At 42.4% G+C, this 19,216-nt stretch overlaps 1 protein-coding gene across 1 annotated transcript; it reads left to right on the forward strand.

Annotated features, from left to right (window-relative positions):
* Window positions 1-104: 104 nt before the first annotated feature.
* Window positions 105-16,669, forward strand: LOC137281498 (NFX1-type zinc finger-containing protein 1-like). Its single transcript, XM_067812756.1, has 6 exons — window positions 105-637; window positions 957-1,487; window positions 1,671-1,710; window positions 1,908-6,943; window positions 7,227-7,449; window positions 16,198-16,669. Exons 1-5 carry the CDS (start codon window positions 157-159, stop codon window positions 7,430-7,432), a joined length of 6,294 nt encoding a protein of 2,097 aa, XP_067668857.1. The 5' UTR covers window positions 105-156; the 3' UTR covers window positions 7,433-7,449; window positions 16,198-16,669.
* Window positions 16,670-19,216: the final 2,547 nt, after the last annotated feature.

A 19,216-nucleotide genomic window follows, 5' to 3' on the forward strand; every position in this document is an offset into this window, starting at 1 on the left:
GATGTATGCTACTATCGTCGGAGATGTTCTATGGAATACTCTATACTTCATGATTTCTTACATTTTCAAAATGCAACATCATTTACATCAGCTGATATTTTCAGGAAACGTTAAACAAGAGCGCAGTGAAACAAAACAGGCATACCATCTGCTGAAATGTCCATGCGTGATGTAGGTGAATCAGTGTGTGAAGTAAGTGATGCTTCCCATGTCATGTTCGGACCAAAGAACACTCTCAACCACAGCCCATGTTCTATTGATGTGGAGTGTGCCGTTGAGTCACCAGATGCTTGCCCTGAATGTACAGTGGGTGAAAGCGCATCTTCAAACAACACAGAGTGTATTGACTTGAAAGAGAGGTTTCAGGAAAACACTGAAACAGACGGTGCATGTTCTACACAGGAGTGTCATATTCCAGAAGAGAGTTTTGATTTGGGAAGTGAGGCGACTACCTCTGGGCTTGATGATGAGGATGCAGATGAGGACGATCAAGCTAACACGACATCAGTGGTCATGGTTGGGTCGTCAAATACCCTTAATGTCATGCTACCTGGAGGCAAAGTCCGAAGCTTCTACATGGAACGGAATACAAAGGTCAACATTAAGTACAACACTTCTGCAGAACCTTTAACAGAACGTGAGTACATTGTAATCCAGTTATGGAATTATATTTCAGAATTTCATGAAAATTAAGGAACGGTACGATTGCTTGTGGATAAATATAGGATTTGTTATCAATAGAGCGCCATAACTTTTCTAAGTATGTAATAGTTTTCTGAAGCAAGTGTTTAATGGGATTACACCAAACCGAAGAAAGGAGCACCTAAGGAAAGCATCAATGACAGTTTTTCAATGTGTAAATTTCAGGCGTTCAAATATTCATGATGAACAAATATTTTCAAATCAGTAACACGTCCACACGCTCACGCATGTGATCTTTTGATTTTAAATTTCAGCGCACAAAGAGAAAGTCAGGATCACAATAGATATCGAAGGAAATCAATCAGCAATGGATGCCGTGTTTGCCAATTACCACCGCCCTAGGACAGGACTCCAGCAAAACCTACACAACCTTTTTGATCGGTTAAACTACGCCATTGACTTGATAACACCAGGGTCCATTGTAATAGAGTTACGGCCAACAACGAGTAATTCTGTGCAAACACTGCTAGAATCAATTGAAAATGGACAGTTTGATAACATTGTCAAAGAACTATTAAGCGAAGAGTCTGTATTCAAGATGATTGCTGGTAAAGAGGTTACTGTTACTGTTGAACTGAGCATTCCAGAGGAGATGATCCAGAAGGCTGGGACATCCCTCATCGACCCGGCTCCTGTAGACTGTCGCGTACTGCCAGATGTGAACGTGAGCGTGCGAGAGGAGGGCACCGAGGATGATGACAGCAGCCACTCTTCATCGGTTGATCCTCCTGATCCACAAGAGGCTGAAGACGATCCATCCTCCAGTGTTGACCCAGAGTCAACAGGTAGAATTATCTTTTCACCATGATATTCATTTTGGGATGATTAAACATCATCAGTTAAGATATTACGAGATTTATCATTTTGTTTTCCATTTTCTCTACTAATCCATAAGGGTAAAAATCTGACGCATTTAATTGTTACATGGAATAATGGCATCTGTTCAGTTCAGTTTTTTCTCAATCTAGATTCCCAGGGTGGTGCAGACTTCAGAATGTCACGTTCAAGGTAAGAAAAACAATACACAAGTTCGAAAGTAAACAAATCTAGAAGTAGCAAATATCAATAATAAACATGGAATGATTCTTTTCACATTGTCATTAAAAATGGTGTTCAAAGTCAACGGTCTCTGTCAGGAATCAGTAACAAATCACTCAACTGTTCACTCCTCAATTTGATAATGCATCTAAACATTTGTCTTTCAGTCAAATTCATGGTAGACCACGAAGGCTGACTCTTTCTTCACTGAAGGGATTGCAGGACTGTGAACCATTAGTAATAATAACACATATCAATCAGGACGTAAAAGGTTTTAAAACTTTGCTCTGCAGAAAGGACCTGTCGCCAAAAGACTTCAAACTGATTGTGTCTAGTTTGAGTAAAGTAGTTCACTGTGAATCAATGCCAGAGTGGATCAATGACATACTTAGTAAAGTTGTTACTACCCCATTTTTTCGAACATCGTACGCAAATGTTCTGCCACGTATGGATCCAAATGACATAAGACGAGTGACTTTTGAGAGTTTTCCGATCTTCAGAGAGATTTTGAAACGTATGCCATCTGACGGGTGGCCGGTTGTGGACACCCTTGCTCTACTGTCACGTGGCTTGATGGTAAGAAATGGCATAAAAGATGTTAATGTCATTAAATGTGCAGAGGAATTAGATGAACTTCTGCTGTTAACTAAACCAGAAACACTTGAAATGAATGCATCAACATCCAAGCAGGACATGGATGAAGATGAAGAGTTTGGCACCCCTCCAGAAAGCTTCCGTGATCTTCCAGTCATCCCGAGAAAGGAGGAACTCGACGGAACTGAGGAGATCTTCCTTCTGCGCAATAAAGTGGGAACTAGATTCAAAGATCTGGAACACTATCTTGAATGCCAGTTCCGCCTCTTCAGAGCTGATGTCATTATGCCTCTGAAGAAAAACATTCAAGCATTCAAAAGGGCCGACACGGACACTTTTACAGACTATAGGACATATGTCGATGTACACATTTTGCGTCCTGTCTGTTCATCCAATGGTCTTTGCTATAGGCTTGCCTTTTCCACCACACATCTGAAAAGGGTCAAGTGGGAATCAAGTCAAAGATTGATCTATGGCTCCCTGCTGTGTTTGTCATCAGATAGATTCACTGACGATGTCCTCTTTGCAACTGTTGACAGTCGAGATCCTGAAAGTCTAAAACAGGGACTGGTTGATGTGAGGTTTCTGTCAGATGTACCATATTCCGCATACAGATCAAGAGGTGTTTGCTTTGATATGGTAGAATCACCTGCATATTTTGAAGCTTATAAGGATGTTTTGATTTGTATGAAAGATCTGTCTGGAAGTACCCTGCCTTTCCAGGAATATATAGTACAATGTGTAAACATTGTGAAGGAACCTCTCTATTTGCAAGAACAAAAAGATGCTCTGTATGATCTTCAACCCCTTTTAGATGAGGCGTTCAAAGTCTCCGACAGAAGGGAGAGAGACAACACTGAAACATCTTTGAAAAAATCAAAGTGTGCTCGAAATGTGAAGATTCAGGATAAAGGCTCTTGGCCTCAGATTGATGGATTAGATGCTTCCCAGTTAAAAGCATTACATAATGCTCTGACTAAAGAGTTTGCGTTGATACAGGGGCCTCCTGGAACCGGAAAAACCTACCTTGGCACACACATTTTGAAGACTCTTCTACATAACTCAGACGTCTGGCTTCGTGGGCAAAAACATCTACCTGTTCTTGTAGTATGTTACACCAATCATGCCCTGGACCAGTTTCTGGCAGGACTGTTGAAAGTTTTTGAGGGTAAACTTATTCGTGTCGGAGGGCGTTTCACGACAGAACTGATGAAGAGACACTCTCTTAAATATGCCAGGGATGGAATAAAGAAACAGAAAGCAGTGCCATCTCATATCCATGAAGCGAAAATGGCCATATTAAGAAAGATGAAATCTTTGAAGAGGACAATTCATTTAAGTGCAGCTAAACTTGAGGTAGCCAAGCGAGAAATCCTTCACGAGAACTGTTTGAGAAGCTTCATGGACGAGAAGTTGAGAAGGCAATTTCCACAAGAGGATCTGTCACCAAGAGGGCCTATCATACTGAAGTGGCTTCGCATTGATGCTGATTTAGCCTTAACAGACAGGACCAGCGATCAGAGTTGCAGAACGGAAGATGACAGTGATGAGGAAGATAGTGGTGAAAAGGGGGTCAGTTTATCTGACTATGACTTGCCAAGAAACAGACACCAAATAGTTCAAGACTTACTACAAATATTAGATCTTGACTTCGACTTTGACACAGAAGACACCATGGATGAGAATGAACTACCTGAGACAGAAGATCAAGTTACACAGAAATATGTAGCCTTCAATGTCACAAAACTAGGAGACGGCACGGTGTCTCGGTTTTACTCAGCACAAGAGAGAAGAAAGCAGGTGGAAACACTTCAAAAGAAAAGGAAACTTAAACAAAGTTTAATGGAGAAAATCACATCATTTGACTCAATGACAAGGGATGAAGAAACAAGTCTCAACGACATATGGAAGCTACCGCACAAAGACAGGTGGCGTTTGTATCGGTTTTGGGTTGATCTATTTTGTGAACACGCGTGGGAAGAAATTACTCTGAAAGAAGAAGAATATGAAAACTGTTCTTTTCGATTCCAGGAAGTTTCGTTGCAAGGTGATAAACTCATATTAGCAGAGACTGACGTCATTGGAATGACCACAACAGCTGCGGCAAGGTATCAAAAAATACTGAATGAGATAGGACCCAGGATAATCATCATTGAAGAAGCCGCTGAAGTTCTAGAAGCCCATGTTATTGGTACTTTGAGTAAAGGGTGTGAACATCTCATACTGATTGGAGATCACAAGCAACTTAGACCCAACCCCACAGTGCATGAGCTTGCAAAAAAGTACAACCTTGAAATTTCATTGTTTGAAAGGATGGTAAAATCTGGTCTACACTGTGATACTTTAGAATGGCAGCACAGAATGCGGCCCGAGATAGCTGAAATTATTCGGCCTATATACCCACAGTTGAAGGACCACGATGTTGTGAAAGCATATGGCAACGTAAGGGGAGTAAGCAGAAATATCTACTTCATTGAACATCAACATCCACATTCCTTCGATGAGGAGACTAAAAGCTTTGAGAACTCTCATGAAGCAGAATACCTCGCTGGCCTCTGCAAGTACCTCTTAAAGCAAGGCTATCAAAACGAGCACATCACCATTCTCTCCACTTACTCAGCGCAAATAGGTCGCCTCCGATTCGCATTGAAGAAGCAACAAATAACAGATGTGAGCGTTGTAGCAGTGGACAGTTATCAGGGAGAAGAAAATGACATAGTACTCTTGTCACTAGTAAGAAGTGGAAACAAAGGCTCTATAGGATTTCTGAAAGAAGAGAATCGTGTCTGTGTTGCATTGTCAAGGGCAAAGATTGGTCTTTATGTCATTGGCAACTTTACACACATTGCGGAACACAGTGACCTATGGAAGGAAATATGTAAAAAGGCAATGATTTGTGATTACCTTGGCCCTGCCTTGGTCCTGAGCTGTCAACGACACCCGGAAACGGCTTGCATTGAGGCTCTTGATCCAACAGACTTTGCAAGTGCTCCCGAAGGTGGATGTGAGAGACAGTGCGATTACCGACTACCATGTGGTCACGTTTGCACGAAGATGTGTCATTCAAATGACCCTCATCACATTGAATCGCCTTGTTTAAAACCATGTGGGAAAGTTTGCAAGAATGGGCATTCAGGCTGCAGTGAGCTTTGCTACAAACCATGCCCTCCATGTGAAGTTCCCGTGCAGGTGAAACTACAAGCATGTGGACACACACAGGTGATTCCTTGTCATACTGATGCTGGACGGTACCAATGCCTTGAGCCTATCACTGTTACTAAACCATGTGGCCACTCTTCTTCTGTTGCCTGTGGAAGGAAGGATACTGAACCATGCAACTATCCCTGTAAGGTCCAACTGACTTGTGGCCATATATGCCAAGGCACATGCGGATCCTGTCACAGGGGGAGGCTACACCAGCCGTGTACTGCAAAATGCACAGAAATCCTAATATGTGGCCATGAATGTCTGTCAACATGCAACAGTTGTCCTCCATGTGAGACACCATGTGAGAATAGATGCAGTCACCGTACATGCACTTTAGCCTGTGGAGATCCGTGTGTTCCCTGTTCAAAACCCTGTGACATAGCATGTAGACATTCCAAATGCACGTCAACCTGTGGAGACATGTGCAAGAGGGAAAAGTGCAATGCCATATGTAGGAAGAAATTAAAATGTCGTCATCCTTGCATTGGACTTTGCGATGCCCCGTGTCCAAACGTATGCAAGGAATGCAACCCAGAAGAAATATCGAAAGCTCTGGAAGCCTTTGGAACCGAAATCTCAGGGAACAACAGGCTCATTCAACTGGAAGAGTGCTCTCACATATTTGACGTGAAAGCCATGGATAAATACATGGAAGGAGATTCGGGAGACGTCGAAAAAACTGTTGTGGAACTTAAAAAATGCCCAATCTGCAAGACTCCCATTAGGCGGAACCAGCGTTATGTGAACATCATCAAAGGAACTCTTTCAGATATTGAAAAGGCCAAACTGAAGGTCAGAGAAAATGGACGAAGAGTGCGGGATTTGCAACAAATGATTTTGTCGATGCGAAACAGATTTCAAGGCTCAGACAGGGTAATCGTAGAACGATTGACAACTACCAGTCTTTTTCCGTCGGAGGGTCACTTGTCGGCACAGGTCAGTCAGTTGCGAATCATGGAGAGAGTACTTGGCCTAGAGAAACTTGTAAGATCAGATGCCGCCAAGAATAGCTCTCATCTGTATGAGCAACTTCTAAGAGCCATACATGCCTTCAAGGAATGGCTTCTAGTTCCAAGGTCTTGTTTTGGGAAGCAGGAGAGGCAGGATAGTGATGGCGAGATGAAACGACTATCTATGAGCCGATACCTCATTACAGCATCCCACTTGATTGACTCAGACAGGAAGGGTAGTAGTGCTGACATGAATATGCGGATTCACGATATGATTCAGCGCCTAGCCTCTTCGGAGACGCACGAATCAGTTCTGTCCGATGCCAAGGTACTGGTGGAAGAGGTCAAGGGCCATGTATCAGAATCCAAGATTGGAGCATGTGATGAAGAGAGGGTCGTGATTGTAGAAGCGATTGACATGAAACAGGGTCACTGGTACAAATGCAAAGAAGGTCGGTATATTGTGTGTTTTGTATATTTGTACAACTTGTATAGAGCACATGTTCTTACTTTTCTTGTTTGTATTGGAGTATGTCTTATGATGATGTTTACACATTGTCAGATGTCGTCTTTAGTGGACTGACTTTAGTAGATTCTAACTGAACAATGATAAAAACTAACCAAGTTTAAACTATCGAACAAGAGTGGACTACATTATTGGTTATTGTTGGTTACATTACTGTTGGTTACACTTGTGCAGACACCATAATGTATGGTTGTATTACCTTTACCCAGGCCATGTTTATGCCATGAGTGAGTGTGACAGACCTCACGAGGAGGTCACGTGTCCCGAGTGTGAATCATCTACAGGAGGGTCTGCCTGTGGAATAACAGAAGACAATGTCTGGGCTCCGGATATAGACGATCCGGAGGACCCGCCGTGGTCTGATAAGAGAGACTATGAACTTGCATGGAAGCTACACGAGGAACTTAACGGATAAGACGTTATTCGTTATGCGTAAGACGTTATTCGATTATCATATAGCTTCACATACTCACCTATACACTCAATAACGGACCCTACCACTTCTAATCTCATTGACAACGCCTACCAATCACACTGTACTGACTAACAGGAATCATCACCTATACACTCAATAACGGACCCTACCACTTCTAATCTCATTGACAACGCCTACCAATCACACTGTACTGACTAACAGGAATCATCACCTATACACTCAATAACGGACCCTACCACTTAGAATCTCATTGACAACGCCTACCAATCACACTGTACTGACTAACAGGAACCATCACATATACACTCAATAACGGACCCTACCACTTCTAATCTCATTGACAACGCCTACCAATCACACTGTACTGACTAACAGGAACCATCACATATACACTCAATAACGGACCCTACCACTTCTAATCTCATTGACAACGCCTACCAATCACACTGTACTGACTAACAGGAACCATCACATGTACACTCAATAACGGACCCTACCACTTCTAATCTCATTGACAACGCCTACCAATCACACTGTACTGACTAACAGGAACCATCACCTATACACTCAATAACGGACCCTACCACTTCTAATCTCAATGACAACGCCTACAAATCACACTGTACTGACTAACAGGAACCATCACATATACACTCACTAACAGACCCTACCACTTCTAATCTCATTGACAACGCCTACCAATCACACTGTACTGACTAACAGGAACCATCACCTACACACTCAATAACGGACCCTACCACTTCTAATCTCATTGACAACGCCTACCAATCACACTGTACTGACTAACAGGAACCATCACCTATACACTCAATAACGGACCCTACCACTTCTAATCTCATTGACAACGCCTACCAATCACACTGTACTGACTAACAGGAACCATCACATATACACTCAATAACGGACCCTACCACTTCTAATCTCATTGACAACGTCTACCAATCACACTGTACTGACTAACAGGAACCATCACATATACACTCAATAACGGACCCTACCACTTCTAATCTCATTGACAACGCCTACCAATCACACTGTACTGACTAACAGGAACCATCACATATACACTCAATAACGGACCCTACCACTTCTGATCTCATTGACAACGCCTACCAATCACACTGTACTGACTAACAGGAACCATCACATATACACTCAATAACGGACCCTACCACTTCTAATCTCATTGACAACGCCTACCAATCACACTGTACTGACTAACAGGAACCATCACCTATACACTCACTAACAGACCCTACCACTTCTAATCTCATTGACAACGCCTACCAATCACACTGCACTGACTAACAGGAACCATCACCTATACACTCACTAACAGACCCTACCACTTCTAATCTCATTGACAACGCCTACCAATCACACTGTACTGACTAACAGGAACCATCACCTATACACTCACTAACAGACCCTACCACTTCTAATCTCATTGACAACGCCTGCCAATCACACTGTACTGACTAACAGGAACCATCACATATACACTCAATAACGGACCCTACCACTTCTAATCTCATTGACAACGCCTACCAATCACACTGTACTGACTAACAGGAACCATCACCTATACACTCAATAACAGACCCTACCACTTCTAATCTCATTGACAACGTCTACCAATCACACTGTACTGACTAACAGGAACCATCACATATACACTCAATAACGGACCCTACCACTTCTAATCTCATTGACAACGCCTACCAATCACACTGTACTGACTAACAGGAACCATCACCTATACACTCAATAACGGACCCTACCACTTCTAATCTCATTGACAACGCCTACCAATCACACTGTACTGACTAACAGGAACCATCACATATACACTTAATAACGGACCCTACCACTTCTAATCTCATTGACAACGTCTACCAATCACACTGTACTGACTAACAGGAACCATCACATATACACTCAATAACGGACCCTACCACTTCTAATCTCATTGACAACGCCTACCAATCACACTGTACTGACTAACAGGAACCATCACATATACACTCAATAACGGACCCTACCACTTCTAATCTCATTGACAACGCCTACCAATCACACTGTACTGACTAACAGGAACCATCACATATACACTCAATAACGGACCCTACCGCTTCTAATCTCATTGACAACGCCTACCTATCACACTGTACTGACTAACAGGAACCATCACCTACACACTCACTAACAGACCCTACCACTTCTAATCTCATTGACAACGCCTACCAATCACACTGTACTGACTAACAGGAACCATCACCTATACACTCACTATCAGACCCTACCACTTCTAATCTCATTGACAACGCCTACCAATCACACTGTACTGACTAACAGGAACCATCACCTATACACTCAATAACGGACCCTACCACTTCTAATCTCATTGACAACGCCTACCAATCACACTGTACTGACTATGAGGAACCATAACATATACACTCAATAACGGACCCTACCACTTCTAATCTCATTGACAACGCCTACCAATCACACTGTACTGACTAACAGGAACCATCACATATACACTCAATAACGGACCCTACCACTTCTAATCTCATTGACAACGCCTACCAATCACACTGTACTGACTAACAGGAACCATCACATATACACTCAATAACGGACCCTACCACTTCTAATCTTATTGACAACGCCTACCAATCACACTGTACTGACTAACAGGAATCATCACCTATACACTCACTAACAGACCCTACCACTTCTAGTCTCATTGACAACGCCTACCAATCACACTGCACTGACTAACAGGAACCATCACCTATACACTCACTAACAGACCCTACCACTTCTAATCTCATTGACAACGTCTACCAATCACACTGTACTGACTAACAGGAACCATCACCTATACACTCACTAACAGACCCTACCACTTCTAATCTCATTGACAACGCCTACCAATCACACTGTACTGACTAACAGGAACCATCACCTACACATTCAATAACGGACCCTACCACTTCTAATCTCATTGACAACGCCTACCAATCACACTGTACTGACTAACAGGTACCATCACATATACACTCAATAACGGACCCTACCACTTCTAATCTCATTGACAACGCCTACCAATCACACTGTACTGACTAACAGGAACCATCACATATACACTCAATAACGGACCCTACCACTTCTAATCTCATTGACAACGTCTACCAATCACACTGTACTGACTAACAGGAACCATCACCTACACACTCACTAACGGACCCTACCACTTCTAATCTCATTGACAACGCCTACCAATCACACTGCACTGACTAACAGGAACCATCACATATACACTCACTAACAGACCCTACCACTTCTAATCTCATTGACAACGCCTACCAATCACACTGTACTGACTAACAGGAACCATCACCTATACACTCACTAACAGACCCTACCACTTCTAATCTCATTGACAACGCCTACCAATCACACTGTACTGACTAACAGGAACCATCACCTATACACTCAATAACGGACCCTACCACTTCTAATCTCATTGACAACGCCTACCAATCACACTGTACTGACTAACAGGAACCATCACATATACACTCAATAACGGACCCTACCACTTCTAATCTCATTGACAACGCCTACCAATCACACTGTACTGACTAAGAGGAACCATCACATATACACTCAATAACGGACCCTACCACTTCTAATCTCATTGACAACGCCTACCTATCACACTGTACTGACTAACAGGAACCGTCACCTACACAATCACTAACAGACCTACCACTTCTAATCTCGTTGACAACGCCTACCAATCACACTGTACTGACTAACAGGAACCATCACCTATACACTCACTATCAGACCCTACCACTTCTAATCTCATTGACAACGCCTACCAATCACACTGCACTGACTAACAGGAACCATCACCTACACACTCAATAACGGACCCTACCACTTCTAATCTCATTGACAACGCCTACCAATCACACTGTACTGACTAACAGGAACCATCACCTATACACTCAATAACGGACCCTACCACTTCTAATCTCATTGACAACGTCTACCAATCACACTGTACTGACTAACAGGAACCATCACATATACACTCAATAACTGACCCTACCACTTCTAATCTCATTGACAACGTCTACCAATCACACTGTACTGACTAACAGGAACCATCACATATACACTCAATAACGGACCCTACCACTTCTAATCTCATTGACAACGCCTACCAATCACACTGTACTGACTAACAGGAACCATCACATATACACTCAATAACGGACCCTACCACTTCTAATCTTATTGACAACGCCTACCAATCACACTGTACTGACTAACAGGAACCATCACCTATACACTCACTAACAGACCCTACCACTTCTAATCTCATTGACAACGTCTACCAATCACACTGTACTGACTAACAGGAACCATCACCTATACACTCACTAACAGACCCTACCACTTCTAATCTCATTGACAACGCCTACCAATCACACTGCACTGACTAACAGGAACCATCACATATACACTCAATAACGGACCCTACCACTTCTAATCTCATTGACAACGCCTACCAATCACACTGTACTGACTAACAGGAACCATCACATATACACTCAATAACGGACCCTACCACTTCTGATCTCATTGACAACGCCTACCAATCACACTGTACTGACTAACAGGAACCATCACATATACACTCAATAACGGACCCTACCACTTCCAATCTCATTGACAACGCCTACCAATCACACTGTACTGACTAACAGGAACCATCACCTATACACTCACTAACAGACCCTACCACTTCTAATCTCATTGACAACGCCTACCAATCACACTGTACTGACTAACAGGAACCATCACATATACACTCAATAACGGACCCTACCACTTCTAATCTCATTGACACCGCCTACCAATCACACTGTACTGACTAACAGGAATCATCACATGTACACTCAATAACGGACCCTACCACTTCTAATCTCATTGACAACGCCTACCAATCACACTGTACTGACTAACAGGAACCATCACCTACACACTCACTAACAGACCCTACCACTTCTAATCTCATTGACAACGTCTACCAATCACACTGTACTGACTAACAGGAACCATCACATATACACTCAATAACGGACCCTACCACTTCTAATCTCATTGACAACGCCTACCAATCACACTGTAGTGACTAACAGGAACCATCACCTATACACTCACTAACAGACCCTACCACTTCTAATCTCATTGACAACGTCTACCAATCACACTGTACTGACTAACAGGAACCATCACCTATACACTCACTAACAGACCCTACCACTTCTAATCTCATTGACAACGCCTACCAATCACACTGCACTGACTAACAGGAACCATCACCTATACACTCACTAACAGACCCTACCACTTCTAATCTCATTGACAACGCCTACCAATCACACTGCACTGACTAACAGGAACCATCACATATACACTCAATAACGGACCCTACCACTTCTGATCTCATTGACAACGCCTACCAATCACACTGTACTGACTAACAGGAACCATCACCTATACACTCACTAACAGACCCTACCACTTCTAATCTCATTGACAACGCCTACCAATCACACTGTACTGACTAACAGGAACCATCACATATACACTCAATAACGGACCCTACCACTTCTAATCTCATTGACACCGCCTACCAATCACACTGTACTGACTAACAGGAACCATCACATATACACTCAATAACGGACCCTACCACTTCTAATCTCATTGACAACGCCTACCAATCACACTGTACTGACTAACAGGAACCATCACATATACACTCACTAACGGACCCTACCACTTCTAATCTCATTGACAACGCCTACCAATCACACTGTACTGACTAACAGGAACCATCACATATACACTCACTAACGGACCCTACCACTTCTAATCTCATTGACAACGCCTACCAATCACACTGTACTGACTAACAGGAATCATCACATATACACTCAATAACGGACCCTACCACTTCTAATCTCATTGACAACGCCTACCAATCACACTGTACTGACTAACAGGAACCATCACCTATACACTCACTAACAGACCCTACCACTTCTAATCTCATTGACAACGTCTACCAATCACACTGTACTGACTAACAGGAACCATCACCTATACACTCACTAACAGACCCTACCACTTCTAATCTCATTGACAACGCCTACCAATCACACTGCACTGACTAACAGGAACCATCACCTATACACTCACTAACAGACCCTACCACTTCTAATCTCATTGACAACGCCTACCAATCACACTGCACTGACTAACAGGAACCATCACATATACACTCAATAACGGACCCTACCACTTCTGATCTCATTGACAACGCCTACCAATCACACTGTACTGACTAACAGGAACCATCACCTATACACTCACTAACAGACCCTACCACTTCTAATCTCATTGACAACGCCTACCAATCACACTGTACTGACTAACAGGAACCATCACATATACACTCAATAACGGACCCTACCACTTCTAATCTCATTGACACCGCCTACCAATCACACTGTACTGACTAACAGGAACCATCACATATACACTCAATAACGGACCCTACCACTTCTAATCTCATTGACAACGCCTACCAATCACACTGTACTGACTAACAGGAACCATCACATATACACTCACTAACGGACCCTACCACTTCTAATCTCATTGACAACGCCTACCAATCACACTGTACTGACTAACAGGAACCATCACATATACACTCACTAACGGACCCTACCACTTCTAATCTCATTGACAACGCCTACCAATCACACTGTACTGACTAACAGGAATCATCACATATACACTCAATAACGGACCCTACCACTTCTAATCTCATTGACAACGCCTACCAATCACACTGTACTGACTAACAGGAACCATCACCTATACACTCACTAACAGACCCTACCACTTCTAATCTCATTGAGAACGTCTACCAATCACACTGTACTGACTAACAGGAACCATCACATATACACTCAATAACGGACCCTACCACTTCCAATCTCACTGACAACGCCTACCAATCACACTGTACTGACTAACAGGAACCATCACATATACACTCAATAACGGACCCTACCACTTCTAATCTCATTGACAACGCCTACCAATCACACTGTACTGACTAACAGGAACCATCACATATACACTCAATAACGGACCCTACCACTTCTAATCTCATTGACAACGCCTACCAATCACACTGTACTGACTAACAGGAACCATCACATATACACTCACTAACGGACCCTACCACTTCTAATCTCATTGACAACGCCTACCAATCACACTGTACTGACTAACAGGAATCATCACATATACACTCAATAACGGACCCTACCACTTCTAATCTCATTGACAACGCCTACCAATCACACTGTACTGACTAACAGGAACCATCACCTATACACTCACTAACAGACCCTACCACTTCTAATCTCATTGAGAACGTCTACCAATCACACTGTACTGACTAACAGGAACCATCACATATACACTCAATAACGGACCCTACCACTTCCAATCTCACTGACAACGCCTACCAATCACACTGTACTGACTAACAGGAACCATCACATATACACTCAATAACGGACCCTACCACTTCTAATCTCATTGACAACGTCTACCAATCACACTGTACTGACTAACAGGAACCATCACATATACACTCAATAACGGACCCTACCACTTCTAATCTCATTGACAACGCCTACCAATCACACTGTACTGACTAACAGGAACCATCACATATACACTCACTAACGGACCCTACCACTTCTAATCTCATTGACAACGCCTACCAATCACACTGTACTGACTAACAGGAACCATCACATATACACTCACTAACGGACCCTACCACTTCTAATCTCATTGACAACGCCTACCAATCACACTGTACTGACTAACAGGAATCATCACATATACACTCAATAACGGACCCTACCACTTCTAATCTCATTGACAACGCCTACCAATCACACTGTACTGACTAACAGGAACCATCACCTATACACTCACTAACAGACCCTACCACTTCTAATCTCATTGACAACGTCTACCAATCACACTGTACTGACTAACAGGAACCATCACATATACACTCAATAACGGACCCTACCACTTCTAATCTCACTGACAACGCCTACCAATCACACTGTACTGACTAACAGGAACCATCACATATACACTCAATAACGGACCCTACCACTTCTAATCTCACACACAACACAACACGGACCAATTACGCACCACAGTGCCTAACAGGCCTCACTAAATACACACTCACTAGCAAACCGTGCCACCCCTACTCTCACACACAGCACCTGCCAACCACACACCACATTGACTAAGAGGCCTCATTACCTACACATTCAATATCAGACCCTACCACCTTTACTCTTACTGACAACACCTACCAATCACACACTACACTGACATAACTTTAGCTACAGTGCATTGTGCCACTAACCGTATCACTCCCTGCCTCGGGTACATATGAACCTATTAACGTCAAACAATGACAACATTTTACCTACATGCAATCCACCTACAACCAGTTTGAGAGTCTTCCTTTAATTGTCGTCATTTTCCTTTCCATAACAATTTCATTTCTTTTTTTGCAGCCCTTTCTTCCAGAGTCACATTCGTGAAAACAGAATCCTCCAAAGATGTTAGCAGCACGGTTGCACCCGATTTTAGCTACTGAGAGCATGACTGCAATGGACAGAGAATTTGTATTCCTGGGGCAAAACTGGCCAGGTGTCTCTCAAATCCTACGAAACGAGATGTTATCGAGTTTCCAGTGAACTTCTTATGTGATATGTGTGTGTAATGTGTAACTTTTTCTAAGAAGTATTTATTATTTGTGTATCATGTAACTCAAGAATAATTGTTATCTTGTCGTTATTATTCATATTCTGCTTTATTAGGAACATGGAACATGGATGTGTTTAAAGTGTAACATTGCTTGCTGTTGGATGAAGTCGAATTTCCATCGCAAAGCTATGTAAATTAGTAAACATTTGAATGTACAAATATTCTCCAGTTAGCATTCCAAATGTATCAGAATGGTATTGTAAACATGTTGAGGTCAAATACTTTGTTGTTTTGTTTGTTTTTAAGAAAAGAAAACCTGATGTATGACTCCTCTTGCATCAATATTCACTAAACCATTACCAACTTCTACCCCCATATGTGATGTGGCATATTATGCTCTGGAGTTGCTGAAGGTTTGAGCTCCCGCTTGCAATCCGAGTATACGTATGACTCAAGCACGTACGCGCTCATACACACAGACACATACAGACACACACACACACACACACACACACACACACACACACACACACACACACACACACACACACACAACATACTCCATACATACACACCTACAACGGATACACTTATACATGCACACATACCATGCACACGCACATACATTCACAAACAATCATGGATGCATATATACATAGATACACATACCTGTCATGCACACATACATGCACACACACACCATTCGTGAATGCGTACATAAATACGAGTACTGCGCTAATCCGAAGCACGGTAATCCCATGTTTTCATAGCAATTCGCTTGCCCGGCGCTTCTAGCGCAACTCTAGAGGGAGAAGGAAATGTTGTAACTTCGCGCTCCACGGCCCATACCCCACCAACATCTTCACGAATATATTATGTAATAAGACGTATGCATATCTAGAATAAACGTGTGTGTGTGAGTGAGAGAGGGAGAGAGAGAGAGGGTGTGGGGAGACACGAGGTGTTTAACAACATGTAATATAGTAGGGGTCTGTATAGTAAACCGGGATTTGCGACTCGCAGGAGTTTCATAATAATTTGTCTTTTGCACTATGTAGACTGTCAACTTTATCATTCACGTTCATCAGAAATGAACTTTCACTCCTAGAAATCTGTTTTGGTCGAATCACACCAAAACGTAGCTCAAACCGAAAGAGAAACAACTTTTCCCATCAGTCGCGATTCCACGGTTTCCGATATTCTCGAGCGGGTGGCATTTTGAAAGGAACTGTACTCGGGGAAAAAACACATTACAGGAACATTAACTTATTTCTCCGGCTTTAAAGCCAAACAGTACACAAAAGCTTAGTGCATTCAAAAAATATAAAGCAATACTATATAATGTATGTGGAAATATTTGGTTTTGTTTGAACGCACACGCACTTTAACGTACGTCAACGATTGACTAATGATGTCGTTGAAAGATAACATGCCTTAAAGGGACACTGATTTTAAGAAATTACCCGGGACTTGTTGTAGCTCTTGCTATTGTTTTTCTTCACGACTACCCGGATGATATCTCAGAATTCTTAATCAGACAGCGTCCTCCAAACGGAAAACGCAGTTGGTAGCAGAAGTATAATACATATACATGTCCTTACATTGATCAAGAAATATGAGATACTGTTTCGTCTTGAAATTAATTGAAAAAATGTAGCCATTGTTTCTACTCATTACTATTTGCATTATTTATGATAACAACTGAAACACATTTTGAAGTTTAACTTCATCTGTATATTATGGTAAAGTGTTAGGATTGAAAACAGAATTGTATGATTATTACTGAACGACGCACTCAGCCATATTCAAGATTCATGGAGGCGATCTGTAAATGATCGGGTCTGGACCAGACAATCGTCTTTGATCAACATCATAAGGATCTGTCTACACAGATGGGATACGACGGAATGGGTTGACCATGTCGGCGACTCTCACCACCCGATCCCTTTAGTCGTCTCTTACGAGGAGGATGGGATACTGAAGAGCAATTCTAACCCGGATCTTCAGAGATGAGTGAGTTTAGATTTACGCCGCATTCACAATATCCCAGCTATATGGCTGCGGTCTGTAAATAATCGAGTCTGAACCAGAGAATTCAGTGATCAACAGCATGAACATCAATCTGCACAATTAATGTGTCAACCAAGTCAACGAGCCTGACCACCCGATCCCATTAGTCGCCTCTTACGACAAACACAGTCACCGTGCATGGCAAGCATGTGTTGCTGAAGGCCTATTCTACCCCGAACCTTCATGCATCCGTCACATAGACAATGTATGTCTTCATACTTTTATCTGCTAATCCTACTTAATCTATTAAGTACACATGCATTTTGTAACGTCATAAAAATACACGATCTGTTTAAGTGAATTTATAGCATGAGATATCATATCTGGGCCTTTTACAGATAGCCTTCGTGAATCATATTCCACACAAAAGCCCTATGTGCTATTTAAAACAACAACAAGAACAACCCACCCCCAAAACAAACAAATATCTTAAAACCCACATATTCAGAAAATATTTGAGCTCTGAATCCTCGATCGCCCCATATTCATCATTTTAACTTTTACTGTCTTTCCTGTCTTTCCAAATGATGTAATCGTTCCGTGAAGTGGTGCTGAGTAGACAGTGACGTGGAGTTTAGGCGTTATGCAAATCATTTGTCATTCTATATAAATCAGTTGCCATTCATGTAGTGTATGACCCGTGAAGGTCCCGGGGTAGAATAGGCCTTCAGCAACCCATGCTTGCCATAAAAGGTGACTATGCTTGTCGTAAGAGGCGACTAACGGGATCGGGTGGTCAGACTAGCTGACTTGGTT

The sequence above is a fragment of the Haliotis asinina genome, chromosome 4 (genome assembly GCF_037392515.1).
Source record: "Haliotis asinina isolate JCU_RB_2024 chromosome 4, JCU_Hal_asi_v2, whole genome shotgun sequence".
Classification (NCBI taxonomy): Eukaryota; Metazoa; Mollusca; class Gastropoda; order Lepetellida; family Haliotidae; genus Haliotis; species Haliotis asinina.

Excerpts from the sequence above, each read along its gene's own strand:
- LOC137281498 (XM_067812756.1), top strand. The coding sequence starts at position 157 with ATGTCCATGCGTGATGTAGGTGAATCAGTGTGTGAAGTAAGTGATGCT. Across the intron at positions 1,488-1,670 it reads TGTTGACCCAGAGTCAACAG|ATTCCCAGGGTGGTGCAGAC; the intron begins GTAGAATTATCT and ends TTCTCAATCTAG. Across the intron at positions 1,711-1,907 it reads TTCAGAATGTCACGTTCAAG|TCAAATTCATGGTAGACCAC; the intron begins GTAAGAAAAACA and ends TTTGTCTTTCAG.